This window comes from Lactuca serriola, chromosome 2, assembly GCF_051521515.1.
Source record: "Lactuca serriola cultivar US96UC23 chromosome 2, Lser_US96UC23_V15, whole genome shotgun sequence".
In the NCBI taxonomy this organism is placed as follows: domain Eukaryota; kingdom Viridiplantae; phylum Streptophyta; class Magnoliopsida; order Asterales; family Asteraceae; genus Lactuca; species Lactuca serriola.
Genome location: NC_136409.1, coordinates 202,640,894 through 202,664,599, shown reverse-complemented (window position 1 = coordinate 202,664,599; position 23,706 = coordinate 202,640,894). Strand labels below are relative to the sequence as shown.

Below are 23,706 nucleotides of genomic sequence, written 5' to 3'. Positions count from 1 at the left end.
TCATTGCGCGACCAGCCTCCTCATCCGCACAAGTGTGTGCAACCAACTCTCTTACTGATGGTAAATAGAGCCATTTCTCTGTGGATCGATCTCCCTTTTACCATTATATTACATTTTATTTGCAAGCAAAAGAGTATAATTTGTTTGGTGGCTTGACATCCCACTAGGAAACAATACGGGTTCTAATGGTTCTGGTTCTAGTCCGACTTTTCAGTTCTAAATCTCATATCTACCAAAACATAATAAATTGATAACTTACTTTTTATTGTTTAACAAAGTCTATTTAGTAGTGTAATTAACAAGTAACTTATCAAAAGCTCGTTATTTAAATTAATCAATAAAAAAAAGTTGTTAAGTTTTAAGCATTTTAACAAACGATTAATGAATCTATACACATAGTAATAATTGAAATGAAAAACAACATAGTATTTAAATAGTTGACACGATCAAATTGATCAACTACAACTACCGATGAGAGAGAGAGAGATTTTATTTGTAGTGGTGAATTACAATTCTATTATTTTAACTTGTTTAGGCTACGAGAATTCAAAATAACAATGTATATAATGAAAATACCTCGAATTTGTGGATAAGGACCCTATGCTTAGTCCATCGAGCAGCTACAAAATCAAATGGTGAATCAACTGCACAACTAAACAGAACCTATGCTTAGTCCCCCAAGCAGCTATAAAATTAAACGACGAATCAAACTTCACAGCTAAACAAGAAAAAAATTATCAAGAAGTTTTTATTTAAGTCAATAAAATTTTAATTTTTCTGTAATTTGTTACCAGTGTCAAACAATAATAGAATAAATCGATTAGTATTTCCAATAAACAATCTTAAAAACATCCCATATTTGATTTAAGAACTCGGTTAACTTGATAGTTGATATAAATCCGACTCTTGTTTAGGTTAAAACGTAAGTTGATTTTTTTTTTACGCGATGGTGGATAATGGTTGGTGAAAGGGACCCACGCAAGGGGGTTGGTGAGGGGTCCACATCCAAAGGGTTGGTGGTTTCTCGCTGTACAACGCGCATCCCATCCCATTCGCACCTATAAATTCATACCCACTTACTTGTTACCAAATCGTCTCTCTCTCATTCTTCCCCAAATCTCTCTCTGGATCTGAAGATTTTGATATTTTTCTCTCCAGCCCAAAAGAGGTACGAACCATTTCTTCGAATCACATCTATGGAACTTCGTTTCGACTGCATTTCTGGCCTGAACTTGTAGATCTGTTTACTTCTATTCTTTATTTCAGATCTTGGATCTTATCCCTAAAGTTCTTTTACTTGTGATTCGTTTACTTTATGCTTAATTGTTAGATCTGAATAAACGCTACTTCGATCTATTGCTCCTGTAGCTTTAAATGTGTAAATTGCATGATAAATCTGTCCCTCATTTGTTTTTGCTGGTGTCGGCGCGAAGATCTTTTGTTCTTTTGTGTACTCATTTGAAATATTGTTGATTAGTTGTTCAGGAATAGTGTAATTTCCATTGCTAGATGACAGATCTTGTCGTTTATGACTTACTTTTTCATCTGTATTGCCATTTAAACCCAATTTATCTCAATAGTACGTGTCAGAACTTGTAACTCAGAACAAATAAGCATCCATGAGTTTTCCTTATATAGATTGACTCCAAAATCAACCTTATCAATTCGTACCCCATTAGTTAAAATAGATCGTCTCCCTTTTTCATTGTTTGCTGTCAAGTGTCAAACCAACTGTTTTCGGATAAAAAAAATCCTAACTCTAGGTTTGTAGCAGATCATGTTGCTATCACTAGACTATTACTGATCTCTGATATGTACTTCAATTATGCTACTTGTTTTAACAATTATGTGAAGAGAACATTATGGATCTGTAACATTGTTTACTACAATATCATAACACAACAAATTGATAACTTCTCCCACACTAAATTCTTTTCTATCTTGCTTGTTTCAGTTAAGAGATGGAGACCTTCCTATTCACATCCGAGTCTGTCAACGAAGGACACCCAGACAAACTCTGCGACCAAGTCTCAGATGCCATCTTGGACGCCTGCCTAGAACAAGACCCTGAAAGCAAGGTCGCCTGTGAGACTTGCACCAAGACCAACATGGTGATGGTTTTCGGTGAGATCACCACCAAAGCTACCGTGGACTACGAAAAGATCGTCCGTGACACATGCAGAGAAATCGGATTCACCTCCGCTGATGTCGGTCTTGATGCTGACAACTGCAAGGTGTTGGTCAACATCGAGCAACAAAGCCCCGACATTGCCCAAGGTGTCCACGGTCATCTCACCAAGAAGCCAGAAGACATTGGTGCTGGTGACCAAGGTCACATGTTCGGGTATGCCACCGATGAAACCCCAGAGCTCATGCCACTCACCCATGTCCTTGCAACCAAGCTTGGTGCTAAGCTGACTGAGGTCAGAAAGAACAACACCTGCCCATGGCTCAGACCTGATGGCAAGACCCAGGTCACCGTTGAGTACCATAACGACAACGGTGCCATGGTCCCAACCAGGGTCCACACTGTGTTGATCTCAACTCAACATGATGAGACTGTTACCAACGACCAGATTGCTGCTGATCTTAAGGAGCATGTGATTAAGCCTGTGATCCCAGCTCAGTATCTTGATGACAACACCATCTTTCACTTGAACCCATCTGGGAGGTTTGTGATTGGTGGACCCCATGGAGATGCGGGTTTGACCGGGAGGAAGATTATTATTGATACATACGGAGGATGGGGAGCTCATGGAGGTGGTGCTTTCTCAGGGAAAGATCCAACTAAGGTGGACAGAAGTGGTGCTTATATTGTTAGGCAAGCAGCTAAGAGTATTGTGGCATCAGGACTTGCACGTAGGTGCATTGTGCAGGTGTCTTATGCTATTGGTGTGGCTGAGCCTCTTTCAGTGTTTGTGGACACTTACAAGACTGGGACTATTCCGGATAAGGATATTCTTGTTTTGATCAAGGAGAACTTTGACTTCAGGCCAGGGATGATGGCTATCAACCTTGATTTGAAGAGAGGTGGAAACTTTAGGTACCAGAAGACTGCTGCTTATGGACATTTTGGTCGTGAGGATCCTGACTTCACCTGGGAGACTGTTAAGGTTCTCAAGCCTAAAGCTTGATTTGTAACGGTTTCAGAAGAATGTGATGATTCTTTTGCCACTTGCCAAAAGGTGGACGACAGACACTTGAAAAGATGATACGTTTTGTTGAATGTTGTTTGTTTTGTGTTTTTTTATGTTTTTATGTTTAGGGGTTTTAATGTTTTTTATTTTTGGTATTGATGGAGAAGCCTATGTTATATGTAATCTTTGAACCATTTTTATCTACTGAACTTGTTGAATTGAGTTACAAAAGCTGTGTTTATCAACATTATTCAATAATAGCATCATCAGATTTGTTTTAAATTTGTTTAAAGTTTACATAGTACAAGTTGAATAAAGGAGATGATGAAATTTGCAAGATTAAGAATCAGAATGCAGCCAGAGGCGATCATGCAGCCTTTCTTCACCAGCACCAAACATCTCATCAACGCGTTCACCATCTCTAAAGAAGTGGAAAGTTGGAGTGTATCGGATATGCTGAGTTGTTTCTGGGCATTCATCTATATCTGCATATATGAAAGAGAGTTTTGGGAACTTATTGCTTAACTTGTTAAATGAAGGCAGGATCTGTCCACAAGCATGGCACCTGTAATTTTCAAAGACCAAAAATAATCCTTTAGACATGCTTTATTTTTTGATAAAGTTGGCGTATAAAAATTACAATAACATGATCTTCTACAAGCTAACAAAATAAAGATGTAATTAATGTTGTTTTTAGTGTTTAAGCAAGTGATTGAGCAACACTACCTACAGAAATGAGGAACTCTTTAACAGCAAGGCAGCTGATTAAGCAACCCCAAACAGGAATTTGTATAACATTGTCTTTGGGTTAAAAGACACTTAAAAGAAAAGGAAATTAAGGAGCAAGAAACTCTTAACTCTAAAATGGCTTATGAATTTGATCTAAAACTACTTTGATATTACGAACTAACAATCTTAGCAGTGTTTCCTCATGTTTTACCTCAACTATTGCCACCAAGCCTACCAATTTATCTTTCTCTTTTTAAGCACATGACATGACATCCACTTGCATTTAGTGTCATATTTTGGGTGCAGTTTAAGTACCTTGAGGAAACTAAACCAGTCATTTTTCAATTGGGTTTTTCATCGAACACCTGGTGTACATGTTTGATGACAATCTCAAACTCAAAACAGAAGTTGTGTTGGAGCTTCTCGTACAGCGTCCATAATTTAAACCGACTACCACTTATAAGCATATCTAAGTGAAGCTCGAAAAGAGAATTAAAGTTCATAGAATCAGAAGCAGACATACCAGGATGCACCAAAATTGATCACCGCCTGCAATTGGAAATCCAAGGAAGAACATATATTGGTAAAGTCGAACAGAAAACTATGAAGTAAACTTAATCAATAGGGGTAGAGATTAGTTAGCATACTGCGGATTTGGAAGTTCTGATATGGTGAAAAATGTCTTTGAGGTTTTCATCGCTGGAAGCAGTGACTAGGTTACCACGACGATTGATTAGCTTTTGTGTCTCTGTTGCTTTCAACACTTCACTATTCTCCATATTCAGATGCACACTCTCCAAAAGTTCTTGCCCTCACTCAGCAATAACGGAAGAAATATTTTGGACCGTTCATCTCAATTTTAAAATCCTCTATGTTGTCGGTTGTTTAAAAACTAAATTACACGGTTGTCCTCTTGTGAATGCTAAAATATGGTTAATTGGTTATTGTTAAATCGCCTTCTTTGACGTACTAACTAACTACTTAAGTTGTGGGGAGTGGGTGCGGTCTTTACCGCACCTTTTGCCACATAGGCAGCGGAACACCGCCCCTGACTATGGTTTGGTGCGGTTTAGGTCGCAGTGCGGTAGATTTTTGCTGAACATTCACACTCTCTCTCCTTTTTTATTTGTTCTCTCTCTTCTCTTTCAACCAATCATTTTTTTTCTCCATCTTTACCATAATCTCACTCCCTTGGTGTGACATGAAACCACACTTGTGTGGTAAAAAGTGACGTGGCGCATATGTGGCGGTGAAAGAAGTGTGGTTTCGGTGACACCACTCCCTCCAGCCTTATGATTAGTTTTTTCGAAAAAAATACAATTACAAGCAATAAAAATATTAAAAAAAACCTAAATATAATGTTTATTAGGGATAGATATTTGGATTCAGGGACCGGACCAGACTGGTGAACCGGACCTGGGCTGGGACCTTTTTTTGGACCCCCGGCCGATTCTCGGTTCTAGGATTTTATCAAAACCGGTCCAGTCCGGTCGGTTCCAGGTAAAAAACCAGTTTTAAACTTGATTTAAATTTTTATATTCTGTGAAAATTTTTAAACAAACATATCTAATTTGTTTTAAGTCGAATTTGATGGGTTTTGGTCATAAGACATCCTATGTGCTCATACAAACCCTAATGTTTGGATCTAGGTTTCTCTATTGTACATGCAAGTTATCCAAGACTATAAACCCTAATTCTAGCATTCAAATAATCATATTAACATGAGAATAGGTTTATAATGTTATCTTGATTGTTATGTAGCAACAACAATCCCAAATCTCCTTGAATTGACTTTGGAAGGCTTAGAGTCACAAGTGTCACTCCTCTAATGGCTTACAAACACCAAGAGCAAATGGAGAAGGTATAAAGAAAGAGGAGAGGTATAAGAATTCGTCCCTAAGATGCCTTGGGAAGGTCTAGTCGAAATCATGAGCCAAAGGGGTGTTTATATAGGTGTAGAGATAGGGTTTCAGTCCTTATCCTTATCTAGTTGCTTGTTCACCAAACAACCCATAAGATAAGCCTTGAATCCTTATCATAGTCGAATTCTAAGGCCTTATCACCTTAAATTCGTCCAACCTATTCTTAGGATAATCCTTACCCTATTTTGTAACTATCACATAATTACAATTCATCCCCTCTAGTTTAATTAATTACATTTGACCACAAAATTAATTCTTAATTAATTATTGACCAATATTAATTAAACAAATATGATTTCTCCTTTAATATATTATTCTTATAACATATTAATAAATCATAATAACCTATCTCTCTATTTATTTCTCCAATCAAGTTGCTTTGGTGAAGGCAACCCAAAAGGACCATGCACCATCGGGTCAAGTACATACCAAAATAGTTATGGACTTAGACACTAATCTAACAGAATTGACATGCGGTTTTTTAATGTATACTTTAGAATTTATAGATGATTTTAGACAATAATTTGGTTGTTTTTTGTGTTATATTTAATGAATTACAATCCTTCAAAGTTGAGATATCAAAACTGAAATATTTTAGATTTTCAACAAGAAATTTAAATTTTTGTATTCTATGAAATTCTTTCAAAAAACATTTCTCATTCGTTTTAAGTCGGATTGACATGTGATTTTTTCTAATATGTAATTTAGAGTTTGTAGATGAAGTTAGACTATAATTTTTTTGTTTTTGATATTATTAAATGAGTTAAAATCCTTCAAAGTTAGGATATCAAACTGAAATATTTAAGTTTTTAAATTATTACTTTTTATTAAATACTAACAATATTTTCATTTTGTGTTTATGTAGAAATTGCATAAGCTTTAAACATGTTAGATTTAGATGACAATAATATGAGGAAAGGGCCAACGAAAGATAAGATTATAACGTTTGTTAAGTTGGATTGATTTCAAATTTTAAACTATGATTTCTGGTGTTACAGTAATTAATTTTATATGTTTGTGTTAGGTGAACTTGATTTATTTTAAGTGCTTTTATTTGAAAAATTAATTTTGCAAAGTATAATATTATAGATTAGTTATCCATAAAATATGATAAAGTCATTAACTTATTTGATTCAAAGTCCAAACAAGTAGTATAAATAATCAAAGTTTGACCGGTCCAATGAGCACAAGAAGTGGAAACGTATTCATTTTTACGAGTTGTAACGTAACAAACCCAAAAAATGTGTTTTAACGACTTGTATTGTATGCATGTAAAGTTGTATCGGTCCAACAATTTACAAGAACTGGAAACACCAAACCTGAATCGGGACCCAATAAGTCTTATCCGGTCCGATCACGGTCCACAATATTCTCTGAAACCGGTCCGGTCTAGTCCAAATGCTCACCCTTATTCTATATGATAAAATGATGTGTTTTTTTAGTTAACCCCAAAAATATATGTATAAAAAGGCTCATAGTCTAACGGTATCCGGTGTTGTTCTCCTTCATTGAGGTTGAAGGTTCAAGTCTCGTCGTGGATATATGTGAAATTAAAGAGTAGTTTAGGTAGGAATAGATTAGATTTATCGTTTAAAAAAACAATTATTTTATAAAGTTAATTCGCACATTTCTTTTATATCGGTAAATTTACATATTTCATCACTGTAAAGATGAAATGACTATATAGCCATTTTAATTTTTTTTAATGTTTTTTTGTCTTGTTTTCTTTATTGAAATAAATGTTTTTCAATATGCTGATGACCCTGGACCTCTCTAATACATTATGTCACACCATTTTGTGGTAAGTTTAGATTAAATTCTATTTTATTCAATTTCATATAATATTTAAATATAATAAATGAAATATTAAATGTATATTAAATTCATAAATGCAATTTCCTTACAAATTCTAAATTTTTAAATTGAATCCAATTATTTTTTATTGTTTATTTATTTAAATTAAAAAAATGAACATATATATATATATATATATATATATATATATATATATATATATATATATATATATATATATATATATATATATATATATATATATATATATATATACACACGTTATAAATTAAACGTAATTTATATAGCTTAAAACAAAACCAAACTAGTAACCTTGAGAAGAGAGAAGAAGAATATTTAGAGAGAATATGAAAGTTATATTACTTATGAAAGTGTAACTTTTTGGTGTATTTCATCCTATACAATAGAAATGTATTTATATTATAAATTTTACTAACATATAATTGTAACGAGTTAGAAATGTTGACAAATTTACCATGCTCCAGTTATTATGTCATTCACCAATACATTTATACATGTTTTAGAATGTTTATGCATAAAGAAGAAAAGATTATGATTTAAGTGCATTCTGTAATGTATTATGTAAAAAATTATTTATATAAATGCATTCTGTTAGAATTTATTGGAATTTATTGTTTTATTCTATTTAATGCACTAAAAATTTTAATATCTGAAAGTTGATTATGTTTTCTTTGTGGATTTAGGTTTTGAAGAAGTCATTAATGTGGAAAATGAAGGAAACATGGAGAACAACAGTGCATTCTAACAGAATGTATTCTGACAGAATTTATAAATTGTTTCTTAACAATAATATTCTTTCGGAATGGATTAGTGTTTTTATTAGATTTTGATGTTTTTTTTTTCTTTCTTTTTTAACCATTTTTAGTTTTAATCTTTAAGAGTAAATGTAATCCTTAAACCATTGTTTGTCATAATTTTTTTAAAATGAATGTAATAATTGTTTATAGTCTTATTCTTTATATATGAATGTAAATAGTGATTCTAAAATAATAAAATTTGTATTCGTTGGAAAATGTTATTCTTGATAATATGTTGTATAATTCTTTAAGCATGGTTAATATAAAAAGTATCTTGAATGAAAGCATATTCTGCAAGAATAAAACCGCAAATATATTTACTAGTTTATTGTTGACTTTTTGTCATTCTGACATAATAAAATCGGTTATTATTAAAAATAATATTAAAATTTAATTATAATTAATTTAAAAAATTCAGATTTATAAAAACAAGGGAATTAATGATCCCTTAAAATCCGAAAATTTCCTTTTTTTAAAATAGGTTAATTGACCAAATTACCCTTTTGCTAAAAAATTTGTGATTATATGATACATGCTACCCTATTGTAATATCATAGACCCTCAGATCATGACTGTTGATTCTTTTCATCCGGTGGTCTAGATCTGTGCATTCTAGCACACAATAGTTAGTAAAAACAAAATAACCTAAGCCTATATATATATATATATATATATATATATATATATAGAGAGAGAGAGAGAGAGAGAGAGATAGGTTCAAATGTGTTGGGGTGCAAAGTTATTCATTCATGACTTTGTAAATGTTTGACTTTTGTAAAACCCACTTGCATGTGGTGCTTTAGCCTTTAGACCCATTTGTTAGAGAATGAGAGAGAGACATGTAAACACCTCTATAAATAGTGGGTTCATACCACTTGTAGAGGTGTGCTTGAGAGATGTAAAAGTGAGTGTGTAAGTGTGTGTTAATTATGTAGTCTAGATCTAGATCTTTTTTGTAACACCATATATATTCAATATATCTCTTAAGCACCCAAATCACCATGTTAAATTGTGCAAGCTTTAATTCCATATGCCAAACCATGTTCTTTTGTCACTACAATTGGTATCAGAGCGGGTCTTCAAGATCAAGGTGATTTTTGAAGAACGATTCTCGGTTTGGCAACTTTTGTCACAATTTTGAGCAATTTTGGTGAGTCTCTCTCTATGATCTCTCATAATATTTGGATTCGTGCTTTTGCGTTCTTGATTCATGATCATTTGACTCGTTGGATCAAATTTTTCTTGAAAAACCCATTTGTTGTGATCCAATAAATTTTTGTTGATCAAGTCCCGATCTAATTTTATATTCGTTTGTTCGATTCGATTTTCAAATTGCATATGTTCGTTTAACTCAAGATCTAGTCCAAGATTCATTGTGATTCATTTCATATTTTATATTTCAAGGAATTTGTTACTGTTCATGAATTAAACCCAATTGATCCAAATTCCATTATCTGCTACTACTCGCATATCTTGAGCCCAATCTCACTGTTACTGTTCATTGATCAATTATTTGAAGCCCAATCATTCTTTTAAAGATCCGATCTAGTTGATTGAGATCCAAAAGCCATCATTTGGGATTATTCTAAAAAGATTGTTCCGAGATCAACTTGTACGCTTGCTTACCCAGTTGTACCATCGGAGAATTAGTCTCAGTTCATAATCGAATGTACTTTAATCGTGTTTTCTTGAGTTTCAATTTGATCTATTCGTTTATACTAATCATTCATAGTTGATCGATAATCTAAAATTGAGATAAGATTTCCTATCGATTAATATGTGTTCTTGAGTCGATTTGAATTCGGTGATGAAATCTCAAGCAAAAATCAAGAACATTATGAACAACGATGATGAACAGTTCGAATAGTGTGTTTGATCTGAATTTTCTCGGAAAAGTTTTCGATTTGTGTTTATTAACTGACGAACTGAGAAAAGTCGATTTGATAAGGATGTATCAATGTCTAAATTGGAGTTCGATGTGATGAACAAAAACCGACTGTATTTCAATTTCAATAGTTTGATGTGCGAGAAGTAAGTTGGGGTATGAAGCACAGTGTTCGATTTTTTCTTAGATGATTTGGTTTAAGAATCGAATGGTAATAAGCATCGATTTCGAAAGGTGTTAGAGTCGATCGATATCTTTGTAGTCGTTGTTCTGGGTTATCTGAAACGAACAGATGAAGAAATTGATGATTTGTTGTTTGTCGACTAAAGCACTGATAGTCGATCAAAAGACAAAATCGAAATCTGAAAGTTAAAATTCGATTTCTTCTTGAAGATGTGTTTCTTTGTTGAAATCGATTTCAAAGATCCGTGAGTTCGAGTTTGAATCGATGAACAAAGAAAGAAGTACCAACAGGTTTTGGTTGGCACGCTAAAAGCAAAGGAACGAAGTTTTTTTTAATCGATGATTTTGGAGTTGCAATTTTGATTTTGGTGTCGATTGATGAACAGATGAGTTTTGATTCGCAATTGGATTGATGATTGAGGGACGATTCGTGAAGAAAAATGCGAAGTCAAGAAGGACTGTGAAATCGCTGTTTGCAAAAGTTTGAAAACCCGATTTTGGAATTGTTGATGTTGATTTTGTGAAAATCTCAGTTGAGTTCACATAATAAAACGATTGGGTTTGGAATCGCATATAAAATCAAAGTTCGCATCTGGATCTTTATTAGATTCGCATTTGATCTTGATGGGTTCGCATTTGTGTGACTGCAGTTTGCATCTAGTGTTTAATTCGCATTTGGAGTCAAAATGCGAAGACATTTCATGATTCGCATTTGGTTCATTTGATTAATTGGGTGGAACATGCGAAGGGATGCGAAGGGTGTAAGAATGAATATGCGAAGCATGCGAAAGCTATTACAGTAAAATGCGAATTGGGGAAGAAGGCTAACAGTTTCGCATTTGGTCCCTGCTCTTTTCAAGAAATAACACAAGTAGCCCAACTTCGCAAGTTTGAAGAACATGCAGAAATTGTCAAAACGAATACCTGTAGTTTCGCATTTTTGACAGTTTATACCCAACTTCGCAAATGGGGTCATAAAATGCTGAAATTGCAGAATTTTCAAATCTGGTCCCTGCAGTTTGTGCGAATTTACACATTTTACCCAGTTTCGCAAATGGGAGTGTGTTTCGCATATTTGGCTGTTCTGGGCGCAACGGGTCACTGCAGAATTTTGAAATTGACAATTTCTACCCATTTTTGAGAAATTTTGTCAAAGGCGATCCGTGAACGAAGCTAAAAATTCAATATTTTTTGGATTTTTCGGATTGAAGCACATTGTTTATGCCACATGTTAAGGGGGAGTTTTGACATGAAAAATTCCGAATAGAGCACGTTCTTTTTCCTTTGGAGTTTTATAATCAAATTTCGATTATAAAAAAGGGGGAGAAGTTTTATATGGAAATTCGAACTTGAATTTTTCATATTATGCGGATTTGATGACCGAAGTGATCTTGAAGTTTTGAAGCCTACGAGATGATGTAATTGGAAGTTCGGAAGTGATGTATTCGAAATGGGTTTGGAATTATTGAAGATTTTTGGGGTGTGTTTTTATGCGCAACTTTTGGGTGATTATTTGGAGTTTGGAATACTCTTAATCATTTGTTGCTGCTCGGATTGTATGGTCTCACATCCTAGAGCCCAAATTGAAGAGTCATGGAAGAATTGAAGATTGAAGTTCGTTTCGACATGTGTCACCTTTGAGGCTCGAACCGCGTAGTGCTTGATTTTGGAAGATTTGAAGTGGGTCATTCATTCCTAACTTTGAGGGGGAGAATGTTGGGGTGCAAAGTTATTCATTCATGACTTTGTAAATGTTTGACTTTTGTAAAACCCACTTGCATGTGGTGCTTTAGCCTTTAGACCCATTTGTTAGAGAATGAGAGAGAGACATGTAAACACCTCTATAAATAGTGGGTTCATACCACTTGTAGAGGTGTGCTTGAGAGATGTAAAAGTGAGTGTGTAAGTGTGTGTTAATTATGTAGTCTAGATCTAGATCTTTTTTGTAACACCATATACATTCAATATATCTCTTAAACACCCAAATCACCATGTTCAATTGTGCAAACTTTAATTCCGCATGCCAAACCATGTTCTTTTGTCACTACAAAATGTTTTTAGCAAATATTGTGTGCCTAAATGCTCCAATCAGAATTTAGGAAAAAAAATCATTAATTAAATAATAAAGGGTAACTTAGTCATTTTACCTTTTATAAACCAAAAATAAATGTTGTATATTTGGAAAATCATTAAATGAAAATCACAGGTCATTTTATATATACTCTTATCCGTTTATGTCTCTTATTCTCTCGCTGTGTGATTGAACTAGGGTTTTCTGGTTATTTTGAATTCGTGGCGAAGAAAGAGACGATGGAGAAGAATGCTATGGAATCGGCTGGAAAGCACAAGTAGGTATTCGCATGGCTTGAGCGATTTAAATAGAGAACGAGTACTTAATATATATTTTTTTCTTTTTTTTGCAGCCTCTGGAATACAGATACTCTAGATGCCAGCAATTTCTGGGACAAAATGAACACCATTGAACTTAAGAAAGAAGAAATCCTGCTGTGAGTCATTTAAATTCTTTTTTATAAGCATATCATTTTTTTTTGAATTTTGAAAGAGGACGAAGTCTTATTGATCCAGAACAAAAGAGAATCGAACCTGTCCCAGGATAAAACCATCGAAACCTGCCCCAATAATTTGTATTTTCTTTATCTCTTCCATAATGGCATACCATTGCATCTGATTTTCTTTAAGCCCCACACCACTAAATTTCTTTTGTAATGAATAAGTAAAGAAACTAAAGAAAAGGACTTACTCTTCCAATCAAATATCCTGTGGGGATAAGCTGTCATTATTGAGAATTTAAAGAAAGTTTCATGCTGCATACCAACTGCTCGATAAAATGCTTAAATCAGGTTTCTGGATTTTTTATCCAATCTTTTTATATAAGTTCAACTATTTTTTTGGCAAATATAAATGGGTTCTTCATAAAGGTTTTTGTTGTAAGTAAGGTGTTTAACAAAACTCTTGAATCAACTTTGTTTCAATTGTATTATAAATTGTTTTGCAGGACCATGGAAGTATCAAATATGTTATCTTTATTCATTTGATTGTTAATAAATTGAGAGGACAAAAAGCTATTAATTTCTTTTATTCATGTCTTCTCATTATGGTTTTGGTTAATTATTTATATGTTGATAATAAATTCTGCTAGAATTTTACTGTTTTATTTTGATAAAATTTTAATACTTATATGTTGATAATGTATTCTAATAGAATTTTACTGTCACATTCTAACAGAATTTGTGATAGAAATGGCTTGAAGAATGGCTTGAAGAACTGATGGGAAAGGTTTGAAGAATGAATTAAAGAATGACCACACTCAGTGTTTAAGAATGTTGTTATTTTTTAAGAATCACACTTGTTATTCTTTCAGAATATTGTTATTATTCAAAGAATCACAATTATTTATTTGGTATATTATTAGTTCAAGAATCTATTTTGTGTATTCTTTTCATAATGTATTTAGTAGTTTATGATTGACATTATGTTATTCTGACAGAATATGTTAGAATGTAGTTATTTTTCAACCTTGGATTCCATAACTTTGTTATTATTCAATAATATTTTAATAGAATAAAATTCTGAAAGAGCATCATTCTAAATAAAAAAAATATTCTGACAGAATAAATCGGTTATTTTTACAAATTATGTTAGAATTAAAATTGAATTAATTAAAAAAAAAATCATATTTTTAAAATTAGGAGAATTAATTATCCATAAATATCCGAAAATTTCCTTTTATAATTGTAGTTAATTGTCCAAAATACCCTTTTGCTAAAATTTGTGTGATTATATGGTACATGTTATCCCATTATAATATCATACACTCTCAAATCATGTCCATTGATGAATTCCATCAATTGGTCCAGATTTGTGCATTTTGACACACAATAGTTAGGAAAAACAAAATAACCTAACCCTATATATATATATATATATATATATATATATATATATATATATATATATATATATATATATATATATATATGTTATTTTGTTTTCACTATCTATTGTGTGCATGTATGACTGATTATGGACGAATCATTTTAGTTATTTTAAGAAAGGAATTAATGCATATTACATGTTGAAGATATAATAGGTATTAATTACATATTCAGCATTTAATATGCATTAATTACTTTCTTAAAATAACTAAAATGATTGGTCCAGAATCAATCATATAGGCACACAATAGATAGTGAAAACATTTGAATTTAACTTTCTCTCTCTCTTTATATATATATATATATATATATATATATATATATATATATATATATATATATATATATATATATGGCAATTAATAAAATAATAATTTGAGTTAAAACCATTAAAATCTACCAAATTAGAATTTCTAAATTACTGTCTCTTGCCATTGAACCTGACTTAGTTGTTAGCCTAGGTGACCGTAGTCCAAATAATCGAAGTTTGGTATGTATGATGAGGCAGTTTACTTGAATTCAGTATAGTTCATGATGGGCTAGGCAATTTGAGGGTTTAGTTAGGGTTTAGAGGACAGAGGCACATAGCCTTGCCAATGAGAAAGGCTGCTTTTGTTCTTCGTCGAAATGGTAAGTTGCTTCCTGGTTACCTCTGTTTCCCGGTTTTCTTGTTTCAAAATAATATTCTTGCTGCTTTTATAAATCCTCAAATTCAATTTCCCTCTCGAAAATTAATTCTTAACGAAAGCTGTGAGCTGAAAGATTCGTTGCTTCCGTTTAATCGGATAGTTGAGACTCCATCTATTGCCCCTATTGATCAATCTAATCATATTCATGCCAATCGTAACATTTCTCAAGCAATTTTAGGGTTTCAAGCTGATGTAGTAACTCTCCGGATGATAAACAGGCTCTGCATGTCAGGCGACGCCCGACCTGCTCTTCCTACACACAGGGAGATGGAAAAAAGCAAACCCTGTAATCCAAGTACAACCCATTACAATAACATCATCAATGGGCTTTGTAAAAGCAGACGTGTTACTGAAGCCGTGGATATCTATTTCGAAATGAGAGATAAAGGTATTCAACCGGATATTGTCACATTCAATTGTTTAATTCAAGGTTTATGCAATTTAGGTTTAAGGGAAGAGGCACAAGGTTTCTTCGATGAAATGGTAACTCAAAGCATCTCACCAAATGTGGTGACCTTTAACATTTTAGCTCATTCATTCTGTAAAGATGGCAAGATTGAGGAAGCACATAATACGCTCAATCACATGATATCATATCAGTGTGTCCCTGATGTTATCAGCTATAACATCTTAATTAACTGTTACTGCAAGAGCAAAAAGATAGATCAAGCCTTGAGCCTCTTCATGGAAATGTCTGAAAAGAGAATAGTTCCTGATATTATAACCTACACCACTCTCATTACTGGTTTGTGTCAAGTTGGTAGACTTGAGGATGCACTTGTACGTTTTGATGAAATACAAGATTCTGGTCTGGTTCCAGATGTTGTTACTTACTCAATTCTGTTAAACTTTTTGTTTAAAAATGGCAAATTTAATGAGGCAATCGCGTTTGAAAGAGCTATGGAAGAGGTTAGAGTTGCCCCTAATATTACTCTATACAATATCCTCATTGATGGTATGTGCAAAGCCGGAAAAATTGATGTTGGTGAGGAACTTTTTAGGAAACTCCCTGCTTTTGGGTTTCAGCCTGGTTTTTATACATATAATATCCTGATTAATGCATACTGCAAGAGCAAAATGATAGGTGAAGCTTTGAGTCTGAAGAATGAAATGTCTGAAAAGGAAGTTACTCCAACTATAGTGACCTACAACACTCTCATCAATGGCTTGTGTCATGTTGGGAGACTCAAGGATGCACTAATTCTTTTTGATGACATCAAACATCATAACCTAGTTCCAAATATTGTTACTTATTCTACTCTGATAGATTCTTTATTTAAAAATGAGAAGTTTGACAAGGCCATTGAACTATACAAAATAATGAAAGATGATGGATTGGCTCCTAACATTGTTCTCTATAACATTCTCATTGATGGAATGTGCAAAGCTGGGAAAGTTGATGAGGGTGAGGGGCTTTTTCGGGATCTTTCTTCAAGAGGCTTGCAGCCTAATATTCGTACTTATAATATTTTGATGAATGGATTATTTAAGAATGGGAAACTCAAGGATGCATATCAGTTGTTGCAAGAAATGATGATTGAAGGATGCATGCCAGATGGTTTTACTTTTAATATAATAATTCAGGGGTATATTCAATGGAATGAGACGAGAATGGCTGTTCAATTTGTGAGAAGAATGGTTGATGCTGGTTTTTCTGCAGATGCAAACACATCAACAAACCTAGTCGACTTGTTGAACAAAAGAAACTTGGATAATGCATCAAAGGAGGTGCTTAAAAAGTTTTTTCGACTTACATCGACAAATAAAGTAAATTAAAACTTTGTATAAATGACCTACATGCAGAAAAAAATGGTGTAAGCAGAAATGGTTTATGGCCTTATGAAAGAAGAGATCTTGTTGGGAAGCTGTTTTCATGTCTTCCATGGAGACACAAGGCTAAGGAAGACCAAGCACAGCTGTATGGCTTGCTGTAAGCAGAAAAACCCTGCAAATTCTGTTTACATTGCTGCCTTTTGTCATATGAAAAGCTTTGAGATATTTTGATTGTTAATCACTTAATCATGTGCAGGTTAATCAAGAAAGAAAGATTTTTTCCAAGATTGTCTAGATGCCACATTTCATGAAAACTCATCTGACCAGGTACATTTGCTTCTGCTGGATCTACTCGATTTGTCTTCTGTTTTTAAGCAGTGTAATTTCTGTCTTAATTGTCTTAATCAGTTAATTTCTGAGTTGTTGGATTCTGTTTTGAATTTTTGATGCATCAGGTGGAAGGAAGATCTTTCCAGTAGAATGGGAATTGATGCTTGTGAAGCTTAATGTCAATCAAACCACAAGATCTGAGGTTTTATTTTCTCTACTTGAATCATTTTTCTGACTTTTGTATATGTTATTGCTTATTATCTTGTTACTTGATTAGATAATCAAGATTAATACACAGTTAATCTTTGCACTTCCTTGTAGTAATAGTGTGATAGCTTCTCAATGAATCAAGTTCTTGACGCCCATTGAGGGTGATATATGGAGAAGATGTAAGATATCAATTTCTCATCTTTTTATTAATGTCTAATTATATAGCAAATAATTTATGGGCTATAACTGAGATCTGACTCGTGACACCCAAATTAGTAATGCAGTCAACTAACTGGTCATCAGTCAACTCCTGGAGTTTTCAACCTAGTGAACGGGAGTTATGTCCAGAAGGTGTTACAACATCAAAGTTTTTTCACATGATTTATTGAGGATCCTCTCTTCCCCACTAATAAACCTAAAGCTTCTTCATGTTGTATTTGTATGTTGTAATGCTTAGTTGATCTCAATGCATTATACCCAAAATTCCTTCCTTTGAAAATTACAAAGGAAAACCTTACCTAAAGACTTTTACCATTTGCCTTGTGTTGTTGCTGATTAAATTTCTAGTTTTTATGTTTCTTTTTTATTTCCGCTGAAGCAAATTACAAAAAAGGAACAAATTGAATACACTTTTTGGCAAAATCAATGTTGTTTGAAGGTTGATACATGTCATTACAAGTGTACAAAAAACTTGATGCTTGCAAAAAAGCAACCAATACAACTCAAATTGTCACATATTTGCTATTAATCATAATAATATATGAGGCTTCTAAAAGCTTATATACAACTCCAACTAACCAATACACAATTTGAATCCTACAACAAAAGAAAGAAACTAAAAATAAAGAAGAAGAAAAGATAATAAAACATTTACGCTTACTCTAAATAAAAATGCTCTGTGGGGGTATGTATTTATATAGAAACACATATCTAGTGGTCACTTATAGGTCCCTGGTGGAATTAAACAAAGTTTAATCCCAGAATGTGTGGTTTTTTAAAATATAAACTTCTTTAAAAACAAGAAAAAACAATATTACTAATGAATCTAAATTAAAACCTTTTAAGAATAACAAAGACAAATTTGATAAAGCCAACTAGCCATCCGTGACAAAACTAATCTATTTGTACTTTGTAGTACAATGTTGATAATTTATGGATGTTGCAACAGTGTAATTCCTGTGCACTACATCTACATGTATAATAATATGGTGACATTCAATCTAGTTGTATAAACCTTCTTCGATCCAGATGTCAACTAAAAGATCCACCACATCCTGCAAAAAACCAACAGTCACATATGAAACACACAATTGTGGGAAGATCCACAACACCAACAACTTACAGCTAATGGAATTGGATCAGGGAATGTTTCACCAGATGAGAGCAAATCTTCAAAACTTGTAGTCCAACTGTAACAGAAGACCATAGAGATAAAGACAATTTTTTCAAGAAATTTTCTTATTTTTCACTTGTAAAATGGGACCCACGAAATAAAAATGGCATCTTGAAAGTTGAAAGTCAAACCTGAGAATGGGCTGTCTAAACTTGGTATGTGATGTTTGAGATCCATCACCAACCCAAGCTCTTCTCATCTCATGCCAAGCCAATTCTGCTGCAGAATACAAAAAAAAAGTGGATTTTTGTGATAAATGATTGTCAAGTTTATGGAATTGAATTGCCTATTGAGGGAGGAAATATCATATCATGTCATCTTGATGATGTAATGCAAACAAAATAATCAATGCCGCTTAAAATGATTGTATCATGTCATCTTTATACACGTATGATGGTTAAATAAGTAAATTTTGTTGTACAATGTACTACTACTACTACACATCGATTCTACATATTAATGTGGGTTAGTGAACAGAAGATGAAAATAGAGTGATTAAAGGACAAACCATGGTTAACGAATAGAGGATTTGAGACATCCCTTTTCGTGGACTTTCTTTCTTCATTCACAATTTTAGAACCCTTGGAATTCGGGTTACCATTATTGAGAGAATTGCTTCCATCAATGTCCATCTTCGATTACCAAAAGGGACACACTAATGATAAAGAAAGCAAGAGTGAGAAAATTATGCACAATCTTGTTGGAAACTCACTTGCAACTTGAAGTTATGATTTTTTACTAATAAACAAAGTGAATATGATTAAAAAGAGAAACAAATGTGGCTCATTTACCATTGTTAAAATCTTAATCCTTTTCACAATGTCCAATTAGGGTATGTAAGTATGTTAATGGCATTCTAAACAGCAAGGCAGTATTCTTCTGGTCAGTTTCGGATACCATTCACAACAAACCAAATCACCAATAATAGTAGAGAAATTGTAACTCTAAAATCATAAACTACCCTACTTACATCCCAAATTTTCCATTCAGTAACAAACACCCCTAATCAATTACTACAATCATTCCAGAAATAGTCAAAGTTTGAGTTTTGAAGGTCAAATGAGGTCTTTAACTTCAAATTCGATAATCATATCCAACTGTGCAAAAGTTACTAGAATCGAAGTATAATGGACATAAGAAACTAAAGAAGTATAGGCCAAATTAGAGTTCCAAATGTTGTGCGTTTGAATATCTAAAAATCAGATCGAAAATCGACAATTCTTGAGAGACGGAGAGTGCTTAATAGTAGATCTTTAATGTTTAGTGGGCGTTATTAGTAATGTTAACTGGGGTACAGAAAACGTACTGATGTTTCTCGATTAACATGCGGCGCATAAACATAAGCATCATTTGGAAATTGGAATTCATAGATATTGAATCTTTACCTCTCGTTCAATCTTCAATAGGGGAGGGATTTCTTCGATTGGGTTGATTTGTTCTAATTAGAAATGGATGAAAAGGATTCAAACTATCCGTCTCCCTGGATTAGTAGGGGTTTGTGGAGTTCATCATTTCCACTCATGTTCGGAAGACCTTGAAAAGTAATAGTACATTGTAAGTCGAGTCACGAGTGTATATTGAAAAATAATACTCCATTGTGGGTTGAGTCATTAAAAATAATTACTATTTCAGTATTTTCTATTCATTATCTATTTTTAAATGGTATATTTATATTCTCTTCGTGAAAAATTAATACAAAACACTTGAATAATACATTAATACAGTATTTGTCAAACCATTATTTGCAATTACTTCATACTTACAGACCGATGTCACTAAACAAATATTTTTACGTAAAATATTTGTTAAGCTGTACTAACTATTTAGTTCAAACATCATATTAAAAGACATATATATATATATATATATATATATATTTGTAAGTAATTAATTTAATCATACATATCACCAAATAAATTTCAACTCCTAGAGGGGTGCTGTAAAACTCATATAGTATAAAAATATTTAAAGAAAAAAAGAATTATGGACGTAAGGATTAAAATTTGATAGTAGCAATTGACAACAAACCGACCTTAGCTCAGTTGGTAGAGCGGAGGACTGTAGTGGAAAACATCTGACTGAAATCCTTAGGTCGCTGGTTCGAATCCGGCAGGTCGGATTTTTGTTTTTTTATTCTTTTCTTAATTTATTTTATTTTACTTGGCTTTTCTGATTGTTTAATGCGAACTTCTAAGTGAGAAATTAATAAAGTCAATGCTTATAAGTTAGAAACCATTAAAAAAAATCTGTAATTTAAGAAAATTGATTTTCATTATTCTTATTGTAGATGTATGATTGACGATTGGTTGGACTTGTCCATCAACCATTCAGTAGTACCATCTTCACTGTATCTTTCGCTGCACATCAAACTTCCACAAGCTTCAAGTTCCGGCCTTTAGCTATGCCGATTTTCATTTCTAGCCATCCCTCTATTTTTCAGCACTTGCCTTAACTGGACCCCAAAACAATTAACCTGCATTAACCAAACCAACTTAGTCAAACTCAACCTACCCTTCGTTGTCAATAGAATGTTGTATTTTTATGTGTAATATGCTATTCATAGATAAAAAAAACTTTAGTGGATCAGAGAGAACTCTCTAAAAATATTCAAAAACTAGATATATATATCTTATTTATGAGGATCAAAAATCCTTTATAGTTTATATACACAAAATTGGTGGCTTAGACTCTTCTAAAGAACCATAACTCTATTAGACTCAACAAATGTGTCGCTTCGTGTGAAGACAGTAAATGGTTTGAGATAGTTTGATCATAACCCAACTAGTTTAATTATCATGTCGAGTCGTATCAATCATGTTATTTTCGTATATGTTTTATATTTGCGTTAGACCTTGAAATGTGTCGTGTCATGTGAGGTTGATTCACTAAACATGTTGAAATAGTGGGAGTTGGGTAGACAGAAAAAAAATAGTAGTTGGGAGGCGAAATCGCTAGATTCATAGTAAGTTTAGAGTAAAAAATAAAAATAGTAGGAGTTAGGAAGGCGGAGGGACGAGAGCATGAGGAGAAGAGAGTGGTTGAAAAGATTGTGTAGTTTGGAAGAGAACGGACAAAACTGAAAATTAAGTTTTGACCTAAGCGGCAACTAAGTCGTTTCCATGTTACAAAATGATTCAACCAAAGTCTTTCTTTTACATATGGTTTTGATTTTGGGTCTTTCTAGTTTATCTAAATAATTAAAAAAAAAAGTACATCTCAATATATGAATCATTTTCGAGTCATATTTGAATTCAAGTCCTCATCCCTAATTTTATTTGTTTATTTTTGGTGTGGTGTCAATCTCTTTGATCAAATTGGTTGAAATATCTCTACCAAGGCCTTTTATTTTGCATTGGGTTAACGTTTCATATCAGTTTATAAAGTCTATGGATCTAGTATTCAAGCCACATTTGTTTTGGACCAATCCCAAAATATCCAGCCTAGTCCAAAAAAAGGGACCGTCCATGTGTTCGAAATAGAGAATGGAGAAGTTAAAAGTGATTGTCATGTGATTATGTGATTACTGATCCTTGTTAACTAATAGACACATGATAACATTTATCTTTCTAATGCTTGAAACGAAATCTTTTAAATTGGTTAAGCACAATCGAATTTTGTTTTGTCTTTGGTCATCAATTTTTTATGCAATTGGTCATTAATGTTAACTATTTCATGTCAATCACACTATTTTTAGACATCTTAAAGGATTTAACCGGTTTCTTGGCTGACTTGGTATTTAAATAAATTAGAAAAAAATGGAAGACCGTATGAGTAATTCCACGTATCACAAAATGTGATGTCCCTTGTTTAAAAGGTTGTCTTCTTTGTTCTTGTTCCATTAAACAAAGGGTAGGAGAATAACTAAGGTTTTGAAGTTTTATATTAAAAGAACTTAGAGAAATACCTAAGCAGTAGCAACGTTGATCTCGAACCTCGATGGGGTTTATAATCATGGTGTGAAGTTTACCTTTAATGATATTGATCTTGTTACTATGACATATTCTGAGTATATTATCGGGATCAGACATTTTGTTTTGTTTTCTTTAATAGTTTGCACTACAAAAAGAGAAACATTTTAAAATGTGTATGTATTTTTTCTTAAAAGGGTTAATGACTTAAAAAGGTAATATACTTGTTTTTTTAGAACGAAAAATTTAATCTACTCTTAAACTACTTTAATTTCGCCTATGTCTGAATCCGGCCGAACTCAAGGAGGTAAGACAATACCAGATACCAATATGATGAAATTTCGTTAGTGGTAACATATTTTGTTTATGTGTTCGCATTTAGCCAACAATATTTTTTATACACATTTATATAAAAAAAATATTGTTGTCTAAATGTGAACAAGAAACAAGATTTGTTACCTTTTTAAGTCATTAAGACCCTATTAAAAATATTGGAATCTTAACTCGTATATTTATAACACTTGTTTATACAAGTATTGTAGCATGGACGGTTCCACTATGGTGCCCATAGTGGCACCGACAACCTCTGTTTTTTTTTTTTGACACAATGTAAAAAATTTCGAATTTTTCGTTTTTTATACTACTGTGTCATTTTGTAAAAGAAAAAATGTGTCGTCGGAAACACCTTCTACAAAATCCTACGTCCGTCCCTATATTGCAGGGATAATGATCTTGCTGCAATGACATATTCTAAATGTATTATCGGGATCAAACATTTTTTTTGTTTTCATTAATGGTTTACACTACAAAAAGAAAAAACATCTTGAAAAAGAGTAACATATTTTGTTTTTTTAGAATGACAAATCTAATATACTCTTTAAAACTACTTTTGATTCCACTTATGACCGAGATGAGACTTGAACTCTCGACATCAAAGAAGTAGGACAACACCTAATAC

General features: G+C 32.8%; 4 protein-coding genes and 1 non-coding gene across 14 annotated transcripts; 3 read left to right on the top strand and 2 right to left on the bottom strand.

Moving 5' to 3' along the window:
- Positions 1-1,022: 1,022 nt before the first annotated feature.
- Positions 1,023-3,368, top strand: LOC145088189 (S-adenosylmethionine synthase 2). Its single transcript, XM_079026436.1, has 2 exons — positions 1,023-1,168; positions 1,955-3,368. Exon 2 carries the CDS (start codon positions 1,962-1,964, stop codon positions 3,132-3,134), a length of 1,173 nt encoding a protein of 390 aa, XP_078882562.1. The 5' UTR covers positions 1,023-1,168; positions 1,955-1,961; the 3' UTR covers positions 3,135-3,368.
- Positions 3,356-4,740, bottom strand: LOC145088190 (thioredoxin-like 3-3). The gene is made up of 3 exons (XM_079026437.1): positions 4,514-4,740; positions 4,390-4,415; positions 3,356-3,702 (listed from the first exon to the last, which is right to left on the bottom strand). Exons 1-3 carry the CDS (start codon positions 4,643-4,645, stop codon positions 3,477-3,479), a joined length of 384 nt encoding a protein of 127 aa, XP_078882563.1. The 5' UTR covers positions 4,646-4,740; the 3' UTR covers positions 3,356-3,476.
- A 10,167-nt stretch (positions 4,741-14,907) lies between these two features.
- Positions 14,908-17,981, top strand: LOC145088187 (uncharacterized). Of its 9 annotated transcripts, none has more exons than XM_079026430.1 (6): positions 14,908-16,862; positions 16,938-17,052; positions 17,164-17,234; positions 17,363-17,439; positions 17,559-17,626; positions 17,724-17,981. In XM_079026430.1, the coding sequence occupies exons 1-2, from the start codon at positions 15,042-15,044 to the stop codon at positions 16,950-16,952; spliced, it is 1,836 nt and encodes a 611-aa protein (XP_078882556.1). In that variant the 5' UTR covers positions 14,908-15,041; the 3' UTR covers positions 16,953-17,052; positions 17,164-17,234; positions 17,363-17,439; positions 17,559-17,626; positions 17,724-17,981. The 9 variants fall into 9 exon arrangements, with proteins under 9 accessions (XP_078882556.1, XP_078882555.1, XP_078882550.1 ...); XM_079026429.1 differs by having other exon boundaries at positions 16,938-17,064; XM_079026431.1 differs by having other exon boundaries at positions 14,909-15,075; positions 15,313-17,064.
- Positions 17,982-18,480: 499 nt separating this feature from the next.
- LOC145088188 (uncharacterized) lies at positions 18,481-20,406 on the bottom strand. Of its 2 annotated transcripts, none has more exons than XM_079026434.1 (5): positions 20,226-20,406; positions 19,349-19,495; positions 18,972-19,056; positions 18,790-18,856; positions 18,481-18,721 (listed from the first exon to the last, which is right to left on the bottom strand). In XM_079026434.1, exons 2-5 carry the CDS (start codon positions 19,470-19,472, stop codon positions 18,668-18,670), a joined length of 330 nt encoding a protein of 109 aa, XP_078882560.1. In that variant the 5' UTR covers positions 19,473-19,495; positions 20,226-20,406; the 3' UTR covers positions 18,481-18,667. The 2 variants fall into 2 exon arrangements, with proteins under 2 accessions (XP_078882560.1, XP_078882559.1); XM_079026433.1 differs by having other exon boundaries at positions 18,972-19,059; positions 20,226-20,404.
- Positions 20,407-20,867: 461 nt separating this feature from the next.
- TRNAY-GUA (transfer RNA tyrosine (anticodon GUA)) lies at positions 20,868-20,959 on the top strand. The gene is given in 2 exon segments: positions 20,868-20,904; positions 20,924-20,959. It is a non-coding gene; the product is annotated as a tRNA-Tyr (tRNA).
- The last annotated feature ends 2,747 nt before the right edge of the window (positions 20,960-23,706 follow it).